This window comes from Nycticebus coucang, chromosome 6 (assembly GCF_027406575.1).
Source record: "Nycticebus coucang isolate mNycCou1 chromosome 6, mNycCou1.pri, whole genome shotgun sequence".
In the NCBI taxonomy this organism is placed as follows: Eukaryota; Metazoa; Chordata; class Mammalia; order Primates; family Lorisidae; genus Nycticebus; species Nycticebus coucang.
In genome coordinates this window covers 43,821,673-43,839,378 of record NC_069785.1, presented here as the reverse complement: position 1 = coordinate 43,839,378, position 17,706 = coordinate 43,821,673, and the positions used below count along the sequence as shown (strand labels likewise).

Here is a 17,706-nt window from a genome sequence, read left to right as displayed (position 1 = left end):
TTGGGAGGCTGACAACCAGAGAATCATTTGAGTCCAAGAGTTTGAGGTTGCTGTGAGCTGTGTTGCCATGACACTCTACCAAGGGCATCTGTCTCCAAAAAAAATTGTTTTTTCACTATTTAACACCACAATAATTCAGTTATATACATCTTTGTGCAATGTGAATATCTGCATAGAATAAGACCCCAGAATTATAATTGCTGGATAAAAAGGTATGGATATAAATTTTTTTCTTCTAATGGATATTGTCCTCTAAGAAGGCTGGATCCATGTATGATTTCACCAACTGTGTAAAGGTATGATCATACCTGTAGCCCCACATCTTCATATAATCTTTATGTTTTTAAAAATTGTTTAAATAGAATAGTTCACTGGTCACAATATGAAAAACTTAAAACAATGAGTTACAAAAATAACATGTTTCTACTCTGCCTGCACATTCTTAGTCTGAAAGGAAGTTATAGACTAATTCACTTCCCAAATTATTTCTCAATATAAATGAATTACCAGCAACCCCCCCCCCAAAAAAAAACTATTTCTATATCTAGAGAAGTTATGCCTACTGAAAAATATTCTCATCATTCCCCTGGTTTCTAAGCAGACACAGAAAAAAAATTAGGACTCCCCCATACCTGGAATTCACTGATTTGATTTATTTATTTATTTTGAGACAGAGTCTCACTTTGTCATCCTTGGTAGTGTGCTGTGGCATCACAGCTCGCAGCTCACAGCAACCTCAAACTCTTGGGCTTAAGTGATTCTCTTGCCTCAGCCTCCCAAGTAGCTGGGACTGTAGGCGCCTACCACAATGCCTGGCTATTTTTTGGTTGGAGTTGTTGTTTGCCAGGCCCGGGCTGGATTCGAACCCACCAGCTCTGGTATATGTGGCTGGCACCCTAGCTGCTGAGCTACAGGTGCCGAGCCTGATTTGACTTTTTTAACACCCCAAAATCATAGCCATAGCACTGAAACAAATTACACAGTAGTTAGTATCACAAAGAATATTTGCTAAGCTTGCCTTATGTTCAGTAGTGTTAATACAAGCTAGAATATTGGCAAAGATAAGGTACTGAAGGTAGGTCACAATAAAAAGCCAGGCAGAGGGGCTGATTGAATGTTGAAACAGAAGAGGCTGAATCTGAAAAAAGGACTTTTCACAAATGAAACGTGAAGGAATTAGAAGAAAATTCCTTGGCATTCCAGAAATCGATGGACTTTGATAATATCAGCAATCCCCTATAAAGTTATTTAGAATTTACAATGTGCTTTTATATTCATTAAATTTCATTTAAACCTCACAATAGTCCTGGGAGGAAGGTATTAGTATTTTAATTTTTTTTTTTTTTGAGACTTTATTCTCACTTTGTCACCCTCAGTAGAGTGCCTTGGTGCCACAGCTCACAGCAACCTCAAACTCTTGGGTTCAAGTGATTCTGTTGCCTTAGCCTCCTGAGTAGCTGGGACTACAGGCACCTGCCACAATGCCTAGCTTGTTTTAGGGACAGGCTCTCGCTCTGGCTTGGGCTCTCACTCTGGCTCAGGCCGTAGTTTGTTTGTTTATTTTATTTATTTATTTATTTATGAGACAGAGCCTCATTATGGTCAGAGCCCACAGCAACCTCCAACTCTTGGGCTTACATGATTCTCTTGCTTCAGCCTCCCAAGTAGCTGGGACTATAGGCGCCAGCCACAACGCCCAGCTATTTTCTGGTTGTAGTTGTCATTGTTGTTTGTCAGGCCCGGGCTGGATTCAAACACGCCAGCTCCCGTGTATGTGGCTGGTGCCCTAGCCACTGAGCTACAGGTGCCAAGCCAGCATTCAAATTTTTAAAATAAGAGAGAAGCTGCCCCTTTTACGGCCACTCCACCACACAGCCAGGCTACTCAAAAGTGTGCCCTAAGGAAAAGCAACCATAGGGCATCAGTTAATAACTTGATTGAAATCCAAAGACTCAGGGTGGGCCTGAATCTGATTTTGCATTTTAGCAAGTCTTCTGCCCCCTCCCCACATTTCACCCCATTGGTCTGCCTGTTTTTTTTTTTTGTTTTTTTTTTTTTTTTTGGGCCGGGGCTGGGTTTGAACCCGCCACCTCCGGCATATGGGACCGGCGCCCCACTCCTTGAGCCACAGGCGCTGCCCTGGTCTGCCTGTTTTTGAGAAGCCCTATTCATTAGCCAGTTTGGGGTTTGTTATGAGGCAAAGTCTCTGTGACACCTGACATAGGGGCTTTACAAGAGAGACCAGAGCAGCCTGGGAAAGCAGGGCATCATAAGCAGAAAGGACATGTTTAGAAAAGTTACCAGCAGGTCATCATGTCACATGAAAAATATGTGCAAAAGTACTGTGCACTCTCAAATAGAAGCCAACCAATGAATGCCAAGGTAACAGAGGCAGGCCTGCTTGTTTAGTTTATTTCTGACAAGCAGGTGCTTTCTTTTCTCCAAAGCAGTAGCAGAGAGGTGGCAAGGGTCAGAGTTTCTGAGCATGCTCTGAGCTCCTCATCCATGACTGCAAACTGCCCCTGGGCTCCCCTCCATCCAATCTATCTAGCTTGGGGCTTCCTCTGCTCAGGACAAACTGGGGAAGTGAAGGGAAGCAAGACTTTGGACCCCATGTTTTGTGCCTATAATGTTATCACAGTTGCCTAGTTGAGAAAAGAAAACAAAATAGGGCGGCGCCTGTGGCTCAAGGAGTAGGGCGCCGGTCCCATATGCCGGAGGTGGTGGGTTCAAACCTAGCCCCGGCCAAAAAAAAAAAAAAAAAAATTCTTTGGGCAGCGCCTGTGGCTCAAAGGGATAGGGTGCTGGTCCCATATGCTGGAGGTGGTGGGTTCAAACCCAGCCCCGGCCAAAACCCACCAAAAAAAAAAAAAAAAAAAAAGAAAACAAAATAATACAGGGGCGGCGCCTGTGGCTCAAGGAGTAGGGCACTGGTCCCATATGCTGGAGGTGGCGGGTTCAAACCTAGCCCCGGCCAAAATAAAAGAAAAAAATAAGAAAACAAAATAATACAAATTTAAATTAGGTGAGGTAAGGCATTTGCTCAAAGAACTTTGCAAACTACAGGCTGCACAGCCAAATGGAGTCAGGTGGGCAAGTGACCTCTCTTGCTCATGTTCAAATTCACTGAACACTGTCATCATACAGGTCAGCCTAGCATGGGGCATTTAAAATCTACTGTTTTTTTTTTTTTTTTCCCCTCCAACAGAAAGAGGCATTTAGCTTCAAAACTAAGTCAGTTGTATGCTACAGAGAAAAAGAGGTAGAATTGAAAAGGAAAAGAAGGAGAGATCTGGGGTAGCATTAGTCAAGAGCATGAGCTATAAAATCAACCAACCAGGGCGGCGCCTGTGGCTCAGTCAGTGGGGCGCCAGCCCCATATGCCAAGGGTGGCGGGTTCAGACACAGCCCCAGCCAAACTGCAACCAAAAAATAGCCGGGCATTGTGGCGGGCGCCTGTAGTCCCAGCTACTCGGGAGGCTGAGGCAGGAGAATCGCTTAGGCCCAGGAGTTGGAGGTTGCTGTGAGCTGTGTGAGGCCACGGCACTCTACCGAGGGCCATAAAGTGAGACTCTGTCTCTACAAAAAAAATTAAAAAAAAAAAAAAAATCAACCAACCAACCAAAGAGCACAACAGGTTAGACACTCATGATACCTGCACACAAAAACAACTAAGGCCAAGGCCACTTTGTTCACCAGCCAACAGCAAAAGAGAAGCAGAGAAGCAACCACTTGTGACATATATCATCTGGAACCACGCAGTTGTACAGTTTCAAACTACCACAGGGCAAGAAGTGGGAATAACAGTTTAGGAAATTTGGACTTGGGGGTGGGAAGACAAGCAAGGATATAAATAGACATGGATTACTGAATGATGGATGGCTCTAAATTAACAGTTTGAGAGTTTGAGAAATTCATTAAATTGACTCTTCTAAGGAATGCTGGGGGGAAAGCGTGTGTGTGTGTGTGTGTGTGTGTATTTTTTTTTAAGGAGTTTCTCCTTTTCCAAGATGAATGCAGAATGCGACTCTTGCCTATAGCAATACCAGGCATACTTTTATGCTCAGTGCCATGTTCTGTACATGAAGACTGGGAGGAGTACAGAATAGAGATTAAGTATGAGCTTTGGTGTTAAAAAAGCGTATGTTTGAATCCCAGCTCAGCCACCTACTCACTGGATATGTAACCAACAGGCTTCAGTGATCTCTCCTGTCATTAGTTTTCTCATCCACAAAATGGAGATAATAGTATTTATGGTAGAATTCTATAATATTTGAAAGAGATAATACATGCAAAATGCTTAGCACAGTGCCTAGCACATAGCAAAACCTCAATGTTATTATTACCATGCCACTATAAATACTATCAATTCTATTATTACAGAAATAAGATGAGGACATGAAACACTGCCAGTTGCCAACAAAAGTGGTTCCAGTAAGCATACTGCCTGAAAATGCTAAATGGCACAAATCCATAACAGTTAGGAAAAGAATAAACTTGGAAAACTAAAAAGGCAAGATAAAGTCCTTAGGTATTTTAGTTTTTTTTGGTAGTTTTTGGCCAGGGCTGGGTTTGAACCCACCACCTCTGGCATATAGGGCTGGCGCCCTACTTCTTTGAGACACAGGTGCCGCCCCAACTTAATAAAACCATCTGGATTACAGTAAGATCAAAACTTCATCCTCACCCACCCTGAGGACACCAACACCATTAACATCATATCCTTTAGACACTACCAACACCTTGGCATTGTTCTATTTTTTGACCTGGATGGTGACTACCTGGGTGATTTTATAATTATTCACAATATTATACCTTATAAACTTTCCTATGTCGATTTCATCTTTTTTTTTTTTTTAAGTGCCAGCACCTTTAATGGGGTCAGCTAAACTTAATGAGAAATTACTAGAAGCACCACTAAAACAGCACACGTCTCAAAGACCAATGAGAACAGTGATGATTTCTCACTGGTAGAATCTGTGGTGAGTTCAGCATGAATGAAGAGCAATGTTCAAATTGCAAAGAACCAAAAAACTCCCTTCTCCAAAAGAACATTTGACAAAGTAGGGGGGAAATGCCACGTGGTTTCACAAAGGGTGGTTCCAAGATCTTCAATTAAATTGAATTTCAACTACAAATGAAGTGGCAGGGAAGGGAAAACATTTTTAGACTCATTTTAGTTTTAGGGAGAGAGATAAGGTGTATAAACTTAGAAATAGAATTTCCCCCACCCCTAAAAAAGATTGTTTTATACACTAGAGAAGAAACAAAGAAACAATGCAAACATTCTCTATGATAAAATAAGACGGAGTGAAATGTACTCCCTAAATGTCTTAGAGAAAATATCCATACTGTTAACTCATTCTTCTGTAAGTGTCCTTCAAAACTAGAGGAAAATACTGTAACCAATTAAGAAGCATTGTGCGGGCGGCGCCTGTGGCTCAGTAGGTAAGGCGCTGGCCCCATATACCGAGGGTGGCGGGTTCAAACCCGGCCCTGGCTGAACTGCAACCAAAAAAAAAAAAAAATAGCTGGGCGTTGTGGCCGGCGCCTGTAGTCCCAGCTACTCGGGAGGCTGAGGCAAGAGAATCGCTTGGGCACAGGAGTTGGAGGTTGCTGTGAGCTGTGTGAGGCCACGGCACTCTACCGAGGGCCATGAAGTGAGACTCTGTCTCTACAAAAAAAAATAAAAAAATAAAAAAAAGAAGCATTGTGGAGGGCAGCGCCTGTGGCTCAATCTGTAAGGCGCCGGCCCCATATACCGAGGGTGGCAGGTTCAAACCCAGCCCCGGCCAAACTGCAACCAAAAAAAAATAGCCGGGCGTTGTGGCGGGCGCCTGTAGTCCCAGCTACTCGGGGGGCTGAGGCAAGAGAATCGCTGAAGCCGAGGAGTTGGAGGTTGCTGTGAGCTGTGTGAGGCCACGGCACTCTACCGAGGGTCATAAAGTGAGACTCTGTCTCTATAAAAAAAAAAAAAGAAGCATTGTGGAACTGCTGCTATAACCATTCGGAGGAAGGAAAGCCTTGAAAAATCTGAACATTCAAAAATACCAGCTCTGTCTGGAAGGCCAAGGTGGGTGGACTGCCTGCTGAGCTCAGGAGTTAGAGACCAGCCTGAGCAAAAGTGAGACCCCCTTCTTTAAAACTAGCCCGGCCTTGTGGTGGCCGCCTATAGTCTCAGCTACATAGGAGACTGAGGCAAGAGAATCACTTGAGCCCAAGACTTTGACACTGGCCCAGTGGGTGGCTCATGCCTGTAATCCTAGCACTCTGGGAGGCTGAGGCAGGTGGACTGCTTAAGCTCAAGAGTTGGAGATTAGCCTGAGCAAAAGTGAGACCTCATCTCTACTAAAAATAGAAAAACTGAGGCTAGGCTCAGTGCTAATAGCACAGTGGTTACAGTGCCAGCCACACACGCCGAAGCTGGTGTATTCGAACCCAGCCTGGGCCAGCTAAACAACGATGACAACTGCAAAAAAAAATAGCTGCACATTGTGGTAGGCACCTGTAGTCCCAGCTACTTGGGAGGCCGAGGCAAAAGAATCGCCTGAGCCAAGCCCAAGAGTTTGAAGTTGCTGTGAACTATGACACCACAGCACTCTACCAAGGGCAACATAGTGAAATTCTGTCTCTAAAAAAAAAAAGGGGGGCAAAAAACTGAGGCAAGAGAATCACTTGAGTCAGAGTTGGAGGTTGCTGTGAGCTATAACACCACAGCACTCTCTCTACCCAGGGTGACAGCTTAAGACTCTGTCTAAAAAAAAAAAGTTTGAGGTTGCTGCGTTGCTGTGTGTGAGCTATGACTCCGTAGCACTCTATCAAGAGTGACAAAGTAGGGCGGCACCTGTGGCTCAGTCAGTAGGGCGCCGGCCCCATGTACCGAGGGTGGCGGGTTCAAACCCAGCCCTGGCCAAACTGCAAAACCAAAAAAAAAAATAGCCGGGCGTTGTGGCAGGCGCCTGTAGTCTCAGCTGCTTGGGAGGCTGAGGCAAGAGAATTGCTTGGGCCCAGGAGTTGGAGGTTGCTGTGAGCTGTGTGAGGCCATGGCACTCTACCGAGGGCCATAAAGTGAGACTCTGTCTCTACAAAAAAAAAAAAAAAAAAAAAGAGTGACACAGTAAGGCTCTGTATTAAAAAAAAAAAACAAAAAACGGAGAAACAAAAAAAACCCCAAATACCAGCCCTGGCTGGGCACAGTGGCTCATGCTGATAATCCCAGCACTCCAGGAGGCTGAAGTGGGTGATTGCTTGAACTCAGGAGTTCAAGACTGGCCTGAGCAAAAGAGAGATACTGTGTCTACTAAAAATAGAAAAACTAGCCAGCATTGTGGCAGGCCCCGGTAGTCCCTGCTACTACCCTGTTTCCCCAAAAATAAGACATCCTCCGAAAGTAAGACCTACTTACAAGAAAGATAAGACGTCCACTGAAAATAAGACCTAGCGCATCTTTGGGAGCACACCTTAAAATAAGACACTGTCTTATTTTTGGGGAAACAGGGTAGGAAGGCTGTTCAAAGTGACAAAGTAAGAGGTAGGAGGCAAGAGAATTGCTTGAGCCCAGGAGTTTGAGCTTGCAGTAAGCTGTGCTGCCAGGGCACTCTAGCCCGAAGCAACAGAGTGAGACAGTCTCAAAAAAACCCATCACACTTCCTTTATTTCTTGCCCCTCTCTTTATTTATTTATTATTTTTTTAATGTTCACTTTTTTTATTTTTATTTTTTGCGGTTTTTGGCCGGGGCTGGGTTTGAACCCACCATCTCTGGCATATGGGGGCACCGCCTGCTCCTCTATTTAGTTTTTTTCTTTTTGCTTGTTTGTTTTTGAGACAGGGTCTGACTGTGTCACCCTTGGTAGAGTGCCATAGTGTTAATGCTCACAGCAACCTCAAACTCTCGGGCTCAAGAGTCACTTGCCTAAGCCTCCTGAGTAGCTGGGACTATAGGCACCCACCACAATGTCCAGCTATTTTTGTTGTTGTTGTTGTTGTTGCAGTTGTCATTGTTGTTTAGCAGGTCTGGGCCGGGCTTGAACTCTCTAGCCTCGGGTATATGTGGCTGGTGCCCTACCACTAAGCTATGGGCGCTGAGCCCCCTCCCTTTAGTTTTTTTTTTTTTTTTGTAGGTACAGCATCTTGCTTTATCACCCTCAGTAGAGTGCCCTGTCATCACACAGCTCACAGCAACCTTCAACTCCTGGGCTTAAGTGATTCCCTTGCCTCAGGTTCCTAAGTAGCTGGGACTACAGGCACCTGCCACAATGCCCGGCTATTTTTTTGTTGCAGTTAGGCAGGGGCCGGGTTTGAAACCGCCTCCCTTTGTATACGGGGCCGGCACCCTGCCCACTGAGCCACAGGCGCCGCCCATCCCTCCCTTTAGTTTAAGGAGGTAAAAGAAGTTAACAATCCACAATGGGATAATAAACACCTATGAAGGGGGACAAGTCTCATTTTACACCTCTTCTGAGAATTGCTGTGAAAGGGATTTGATATAAAACCTAGTTTTGCCCAGCATTAAACTATGGAGCCCAGAGGAGAGGCTTAGTTTGTTTAACATAACAAATCGTACTGAAAACACTGTAGCTTTTTTCCTCTTAACAATATTGCAGTCTGAACATGAAATAAAACCAACAGATACCCTGAGAATGAGTTGGACAGACCATGTTCTCAGAGAAGCTCAGCTTGAATAAACACAGTCCCAATTTCAAGACCTGTACTGATTCTCCAAACAAAGGGGCAGTGATAACAGCATCAAGTCCAATTTTAGACACAAGGGGTTAGTAGGGAGGTTTCAGGTTTCCAGCCAAAGCCTCAGTTCTACCTATATTTTTTCATTAGTTGAGAAATGAAAACACACAGGCGATAAATGGAAGACATTCAGAATGCCAGCAGGAAATAAGACATCAACGGGGGTGGGGGGTGGGAGAGGCTCACCCTAAATTGCAAACTGAGAGAAGGGAAAAGAAACTTGGAAAGTAGTACTGTTAAACTCTGAAATGAGTAAAGCCAAGTAGATGAGTGAAGCCTTTGCAAGACAATTCAGAGCCTGAAAAGGCTAGGCTATTTTTAGACAGTAAAGGAAGAGGTGTTGGGTCCAGGGAGATATGAATCCTCTATCTCCAATGAGAATCACTTTGAAGACTGAGGGCAGCTGCAGGCACCGGAAGGAAGAATTAAATGTAGATCAAAGAAACAAAACCAAGCGAACACTGACATTTTTTATTATACACCACCTGTTCTCAGGATCTCAAAACACTTCACAAGCCTTATTTCAAGAGCACATTAGAGATAGAAAACTCACTGAGAACTTGACCAAGGTCACTCAAAGGCAGGTGAGGGGTAAAGCCGCTGGCCACCAGGGACCTCTACTCTTGGTCATCTAAGTGGAGAGCCCAGAAAGTGTGTATCAAACACTAATAAACTGGCTCGGTACCTGTAGCTCAAGCAGCTAAGGCACCAGCCACATACACTGGAGGTGGCGGGTTCGAGCCTACCTTGGGCCTCCAAACAGCAATTATGAATACAGCCAAAAAACAGCTGAGCATTATGGCGGGCACTTGTAGTCCCAGCTACTTGAGAGGCTGAGGCAGGAGTTTGAGGTTGCTGTGAGCTGTAATGCCAAAGCACTCTATGGAGGGCAACATAGTGAGACTGTGTCTCAAAAAAACAAACAAACAAACAAAAACTACTGGTTTCTATGAGTCCAAAGGGAAGTGGGTAGAGAATGGTGACATAAAAGATTGGCCTGGACTCAGGGATATTATTATAAAGTTCCCTAATCCTGCCCACAGGGGAAATTCCTGTTGATTTGCCTTAGCATGGCAATGATCAGCTCCTCAGATCTGACTCTACAATAATATAGTTCTGTCAAACCTATCCCTAACATAGCAGTTTACAGAGCAGTCTAGAAGACACAGAAAAGATTTTTTATTTTATTTATTTATTTTTATTTTATTTTATTTTAGAGACAGAGCCTCAAGCTGTCGCCCTGGATAGAGTGCTATGGCATCACAGCTCACAGCAACCTCCAACTCCTGAGCTTAAGAGATTCTCTTGCCTCAGCCTCCTAAGTAGCTGGGACTACAAGTGCACAATGACTCACCATTTTTGTTTGTAGTTGTCATTGCTGTTTGGCAGGCCCTGGCTGGGTTTGAACCCACCAGCTCTGGTGTATGTGGCTGGCACCTTAGCTGCTTGAGCTACAGCCAAGCCAGAAAAGATTTTTTTAAAAAAACAAGAACAAAAACTACTGAAAAAGAAGGGTGTACTTACTGAGCTAGCCTTATATACTTCCAATACACCCCAATAAGGAGTTGGACAGGAAGCCAACAAATTTTAGGGTCCTAGCACCTAAGCCTGGGGGTTCATAATTAGCAGTAGGCTTCTGTATCCCAAGAGATCCTGATTCCATACAGCTAAGATGGGATCCAGATATGTACGTGTACATTTTTACTTTTTTTTTTTTTTTGAGACAGAGCCTCAAGCTGTCCCCCTGGGTAGAGTGCTATGACATCACAGCTCACAGCACCCTCCAACTCCTGGGCTCAATCAATTCTCCTGCCTCTGCCTCCCAAATAGCTGGGACTACAGGTGCCCACCACAAGGCCTGGCTATTTTTTGGTTGCAGCCGTCATTGTTGCTTGTTTGGCGGGTCTGGGCTGGATTCGAACCCGCCAGCTCAGTTGTATATGGCTGGCGCCTTAGCAGCTTGAGCCACAGGCACCGAGCCTTTTTTCTTTTAAATTGAATGACATCAGTGAGACAGTCAGACAGCTGGGGTCATCATCACCTCATAAATGTGCATTTTTAAATGCTGCACAGGTGTTTTGATATTTCACTTCCCCCCTAACCTCTGCCCCAAAATGAGAGCTAAAGAGATCCATAAATGCTTTGAAAACAAGGGTTTCCCTACTACCAAATGACATCTGGGTTCAACTACTAAGCAAAAGCTGAAATTAGGTTATTGCTAATTTTTTTCCTCCTCATAAAACCCACGTATAGAAACTTTTCTTAGGCCAACATATTAAAAGGCTCAAAGCACCACTGCACAATTATACAGGAATCAACTTAGGGAATAAAAAGAGACAGAGAGAGAAGAATTAGATTAGCAATCATAAAAACAGAACTAGAAGAAAGTCACTTTGCCCACTGTTTCCAGAAGGAATAATATATAACCCAGATTAGGTTAGTGGTTATTAAGGAGGAGCAAGATTTCAAAACCTCCTTCACTTTTTCAAAACCTAACAACTCCCCAACACAGACAATCCTTTTGTATCCCTAACTTAAATCCTGCCTACTAGGCTTTTGTCCATTTCTGTCCTTTGTTAAAACAGAAAACAACCCAGCTCCCTCCACATAAAAATCTTCCAGAAACTTTAGGAAAAGAGTGGGAGGACTAGCTACCAAGAGCACACGTATTTCTTTTTTTTCTTTTTTTTTTTTTGAGACAGCGTCTCACTTTGTCACCCTTGGTAGAGTGCTCACAGCAACCTCACAGCAACATCAAACTCTTGGGTTCAAGAGATTCTCTTGCCTCAGCCTCCCAAGTAGCTGGGACTACAGGCACCTGCCACAACGCTGGACTATTTTTTTAGAGATGGGGGTCTCACTCTTGCTCAGGCTGGTCTCAAACCCTAGAGCTCAGGCAATCCACCCACCTCGGCCTCCCAGAGTGCTAGGATTACAGGAATGAGCCACCTCACCTGGCTCACACACTTAATTCTTTTTTTTTTTTTTTAGACTGAGTCTCATTATGTCACCCTCAGTAGAGTGCTGTGATGTCACAGCTCACAGCAACCTCCAACTCTTGGGTTTAAGTGATTCTCTTGCCTCAGCCTCCCAAGGCAAGAGACTACAGACACCTGCCACAATGCCTGGCTATTTTTTTTTTTTTGAGACAGAGCCTCAAGCTGTCACCTTAGGTAGAGTGCAATGGCATCACAGCTCACAGCAACCTCCAGCTCCAGGGCTCAAGCGATTCTCCTGCCTCCGCCTCCCAAGTAGCTGGGACTATAGGCGCCCGCCACAACACCTGGCTATTTTTTGGTTGTAGCCATCATTGTTGTTTGGCAGGCCCAGGCTGGATTCGAACCTGCCAGCTCAGGTGTATGTGGCTGGTGCCTTAGCCGCTTGAGCCACAGGCGCCGAGCCCACATTTAATTCTTAAGGAAAACACAAGCAACTAAGATGAGAGGCAGAAACTGACAACTTAAAGAGTATTTACAATGGATAACTTTGAGTTACATTTCACCAAGATTTAACAGATCTGGCATAAATCTTCAACTCTACTGCAGACTTTTCTTCCTTTGAAAAAGCTTAATAAAATTTCCAGCTTTTATCTATCGTCTCTGCTGTAACTTAAATCTTCACCTCTACTAGCTCTCTCACTTTACCTTTTCCTTTTTTTTTTTTAGAGACAGAGTTTCACTTTATTGCCCTCAATAGAGTGCTGTAGCATCACAGCTCACAGCAACCTGCAACTCCTGGGCTTAGATGATTCTCTTGCCTTAGTCTCCCGAGCAGCTGGGACTACAGGCACCTGCCACAACGTTCGGCTATTTTTTTGTTGCAGTTTGGCTGGGGCCGGATTTGAACCTGCCACCCTCAGTATATAGGGCCAGCGCCCTACCCATTGAGCCACAGGCACTGTCTATTTTTTTTCTTTTCTGAGACAGAGTCTCACTTTGTTGCCCTCAGTCAAGTGTCAAAATCTTGGGCTCAAATGATCCTCTTGCCTCAGCCTCCCGAGTATCTGGGACAGACACCCATCACAATGACTGATTGTCTTTTTTTCTTTAGAAATGGGGTCTTGCTCTTGCTCAGGCTGGTCTCAAACTCCTAAGCTCAGGCCTCAGAATGCTAGGATTACAGGATTGAGCCACCAGGCCTGGCTTTTTAACCATATTTTAATTATATTTGTAAGTAGGTCTCTCCTTAATTAAAAAGTCCTTAATGAGCATTACTTCCTGGATATGTGTACTTCCCCTTCTCTCTATGCCCTTTGTGTCTAAATGGGCTCCACCTCTACTTCTTTTTCATCATTTTGATTTCTCTTCTAAAGAAGTCACAAATTCCTCCTGATTATTTCTTATTTGTCTGGACTTCCAAGTTTACCACCACTATATATGACATCTTTAAATTGTTCTCATTTGTTCCTTTAGCACTTTACTGCCTATCTTACACTATCCTAAAAAGTATGATGAAAAGAAAATAAAGAATATAACCCTAATCTTAGGAAATGAAGATATACACAAAAGAACAACTAAGAGATTGGTTTCTGTGGCTCTTGTAAACATGGAATTGAATCTAAAAATAAGCGTAGAATTTGGTGAAAAGGAGGAGGAAGGCTATTTTAGATAGAAGGAATAGAGTAATTCAAAGCAGGAGGCCATCTGAGGTAAGAACTGTATAAAGGCTTTCTAATACTTCCTTCTTTGCCCACCAAAAAAGACACATCTTTTTATCTTCAAATTTTATTTTAGAATTAGCTATCCATGAATCACCAGGTTTCTGACTGTTACCACGATTACTCACAGGCACCACATATTACGGCACTCATGGAGCCTAGTACACCAGGTCCTATGTGGGTTACCCCAAGGCAAGCTCTTAGAATAATCTTGGATCGAAAGTCTTTACTAAGGAGTGTGGGAAGTTAATGTTTCTCTAGGGTCCTTGGTACCCAGATAGCTCCTACGCTTGGGTGATAAAGACATGCACCAGTTTTCTGGACCTGTCAGACCATCTGAGGGCCATTCAACTTCAGCTAAGTTAAGACAAAGCCATATAAAGCAGTCTGAAGCCCTAAGTTGCTATATAAAAAAGGGATGTTTAACGTGATGCCAGGCATGCCCTTTTTCCCACTGTTTTCCTAGAGAGCTATTCTCTTGCCCCAGGACCACAGTTCAAGTATCCCGTCCTCTTTCCTAATTCCCTTGAAATTACTTAGGTCACATCCAGTATGTCCATTGACAACTTACAAATGCTTCTAAAACAGCATTTAGCATACTATGCTGTAATTATTTGTTTACAAATCAGACTAGTCACAGTTTTTTTTTGTTGTTGTTGTTTTTGTTTTTTGAGACAGAGTCTCACTCTGTTGCCTCATGTAGAGTGCTGTGACATCACAGCTCACAATAACTTCAAACTCTTGGGTTCAATAGATCCTCTTGCCTCAGCCTCCTGAGCAGCTGGGACTACAGGCACCACCACAAAACCTGGCTAGTTTTTCTATTTTCAGTAGAGACGGATCTCACTCTTGCTTGGGCTGGTCTCAAACTCCCTAGCTCTAGGGGCCTACCCACCTTGGCCTTCCAGAGTGCTAGGATTATAGGTGTGAGCCACTGTGCCCAGCCAGCCACAAGGTCTTTTGAGGACAATGTTTTAGTCATCCTGAATTCCATACCCAGTAGGCACTTAATAAACACTTGTTGAATGCATTAATGATGAATGACATGGGACTGTACCTTCTGGATTCCAGACCAAAATTACAGTAAGTATTAACACAGAACTTTGAACTCCTATTATGCATTTCTACTACACATATCAAGAAGAGGTCAAAGATATGAGAAAATTGCTGTAATGGTGCTGGTCCTTGCTAAGTTAGCAGCCAAGAATATGAGCACTTGGACTCCTAAGAATGAACAAACATGAGACATATCTACAATTTCTAAGTTTCACAGTTATTTTCCTGCCAGAGGAGAACCAAAACATAATTAATAAGAGTCCTTGGAAAGGTCACTGTCTCCACCGCCACACTATCTGAGACATACTGTGATTCCTCTGGTGAAATGTACAGGAAAGCTATTTTTTGCAGTTTTTGGCCGGGGCCAAGTTTGAACTCACCACCTCTGGTATATGGGGCCGGCCCCTTACTCCTTGAGCCACAGGTGCCACCCGCTATTCACCTTCTTTACCAAATCCAATGAAGGCTGTGCTAAGGGCTAGGGATCTGAACTAAGTCCTCCCAGAACTGTGCCATGTTGTACACTACACTAAATCATTCCTCACAGAGTTTACTCATCTCCGAAGAGATACGGGCAAGGCAATAAAATGCTGTTGTCTCAAATGCTTCGCCCTGTAGCAATCCTATACCACACAAGCCTACTGTGTTCACAGGCTACTAATAAGACATAAAATCTAATCTGATCCTGTGGGAACATAGCCCTGGATTCCTTGAAGGATTAAACAAATGTAGTCTACTTTTGTATTCCCAAAGTTGTAAGGCTCAACAAAGCTGAATAAAGCATAAGGACCAAAACCCAGACAAGTGAAGGGATGGAAATTCCCAAAGTTCTAAGGCTCAACAAAGTTGAATAAAGCCTAAGGACCAAAACCCAGACCCTCTGAGGAACATGTGCAGCCAGGTGGGATGTGGCTCTTGGCATATAGGGAATGAGATAAGCAAAGTTCAAGGGCAAGTCAGGAGAAGTACTTGATGGCAGCCATCTGATTCCTTGCATATTATCATTCCTAAGAAGCCAAGAAGCTCTAGTTAAATTAATTTAGGTCTTTTGAAGAAACAAATTTGTTTCCACTCTAGCAAGAGCTATTACTAAAGCCAACTCCTCAGACTAGGTGTTTCAGCATATTTTTTTCTGCTACTACAGTCTTACACAACACCAGCTGTTAGATTAACACCTGCAGCTACCTTAGTCACAGTTTAGCCTCTTATGAGGTATGTGGTCCCACTATCCTCTTCCAAGAAGAGAAACTGAGTCATGGCATATCAACTGGCTTCCCAAGCACATGCTCAAGTGGGTAGTGAAGCCACACTTGAACCCAGTTGCCTTCCTCCTATTTACCTCTTTTCTTGGATGAATCTCAGCATGCCCACCCCTGCTACTCTTTTCCCCTCAACCTAAAACCAAATCATTGCCTGCTTAAGGGGCAGAGATAAGCACATTTGATTCTTTGGAACCAAAAGAAGCGTCTAGTTATCTTCTTTCCCAAGATAAAAAGGAAGGTTAAGAAAAGCAAGAGAAAGTAAGGTTGGAAAGAGGTGGCTCCTACTACTGGGACTCACCTTGGAGCTGAGGTCCTCTCGTCGGTTTCCTGCCTTACTTCTACGTAGTTTGATGGATGGGGATCGCAGAAGATTCTTGATCCGGCTGGTAATGGTTGACCCTTCCACAGCCATCATGATGAGGAGACGCTTGGGACAGTCCCAGGCCCACTCGTGGGACTTGTCTCAACAGCAGCACTGCCTTCCCATTCCATAGGACCTTTCGAAATGCCCTCTCACTGACCTGAGATGGCAGAGGCTGCCTTAGCATCACAGTGGGTGTCTTACTTTCCGCCTAAGTCTGCAGCTTTCCCCTCATGCCCTGTGTGGATTCTTACAACATTGGATGGACAGATCCCTTAAAAGGGGGGGAAATTCTGAGCCTCAAAAATACTGTCAGGCCCACGCCTGCAAGAGTCGCTTAACGGGAGAGACGGAATGGGCTGGGCCCTAGTAGGGCTAGTGGCCGGTCTGGTCCCCGTTAATTTCCAACTGTTCCCATGGCAACTGCAGTGTCCAAAGGACAGGGCCACCGAGACCATCCGGGAGTTCCGCTGGGTGTCTGAGCACCTGTGCTGGAGGCCGCGGGGACTCGGCGCGGCGGGGCTAGCTGTGGCCCAGTAACTCGTTCTGCCACCCGAGCCTCCCTCCCCCACCCCTCCACCCTCGGGAGCTCTCTGTACACCTCCACACCGGCCCTGGACCTTTCTTTCACCCGCCTCAGAAGCCCCAGCTACTCGTCAGCGCCCCCGCTCGGGCCCAGCCTCACCAGCCCCGGGGCGCGAGGGCCACCCGGCTCACAGCGCCCTCAGGCATCGCGCTCGGCGATTTCTGCTCCCCCGCGGCAGCTACAGAGGCAGCAGCAGCTATGGTGGCACCAGCGGCTCAAAACGCGAACTACTGTCTGGGCCAAGCTGTGGGCTGGGTAGGCGGAGCCGCCGTGTGGGGGTGTGGCCTGTAGCTGGAGGGCGTTTACAGAGCGGACGAGCAAGGTTTACTGGGCTTATGGAGCAAAGACTTGGCCACATGTTCTGCGCAATGGTGTGTACCGGTTTTATAAGGCCAACAGAACATGGCTTCAGAATTGAGAGAACCAAGCCCTTTATGGTATTATTAGGCCTGGTCCACCAGGAAATAGCCCAGAGCCCCAAGACAATAACCACGCCCCCAAGGTGCTAAGATTGGCATTTCGTAGGTCTCAGGGATCACAGCTGAAACTAACTCCTAGCTCAGAATTACAATATGGAGGTACAGCCAAAAAGCTCTGCTTTCATCGACCCCAAGCGCTGGACTTCAAAGCAGTTGAAATAGTTCTGCTCCAAGTCATCCTAGTGCGATGACCCATGAAAAAAGGATTTTTCTGAGTAACCCAATCAATCACTAAGAACAGTTTTGAACTGGGCAATCTGATTGGTCATGATGGAGACAGAGACGAAGAAGTCATACCAGTGAGTGCAGTATGGAATATACTGTATGTTTCATGATTTCTTTAGACTCCAATGCCCCATCGCGATCCCACCCACAGTTAGCTAGGACTTTGTTGTTTCAGATCTCTTTTTGTTCCTGTAAAAAATATACTGGTGAATCCTCTTCCCTAGTTGTTACGTGCCAGAGTCACTGTCGAGCCTGCAGGCACCACATCAAGTGGTATAGTTTCTCTAGCTAGTGAGGAGGGGGAATATATGTAAATATTTCACAGATGTTTAAACCT

At 44.8% G+C, this 17,706-nt stretch overlaps 1 protein-coding gene across 3 annotated transcripts in view; it reads right to left on the bottom strand.

Moving 5' to 3' along the window:
* Positions 1 to 16,897, bottom strand: part of MAPKBP1 (mitogen-activated protein kinase binding protein 1) — an 81,522-nt gene extending 64,625 nt beyond the window's left edge. For 2 of the 3 annotated variants that reach the window (XM_053596137.1, XM_053596136.1), the window contains exons 1-2: positions 16,765 to 16,896; positions 16,017 to 16,239 (exon numbers count right to left, since the gene is read on the bottom strand). In XM_053596137.1, coding sequence (XP_053452112.1) covers positions 16,017 to 16,133 — 117 coding nt within the window. In that variant the 5' untranslated portion in view covers positions 16,134 to 16,239; positions 16,765 to 16,896. Of the gene's footprint in view, positions 1 to 16,016; positions 16,240 to 16,764 lie in introns of all 3 variants that reach the window. The other variant, XM_053596135.1, reaches the window with a different exon arrangement.
* Between the last annotated feature and the right edge of the window lie 809 nt (positions 16,898 to 17,706).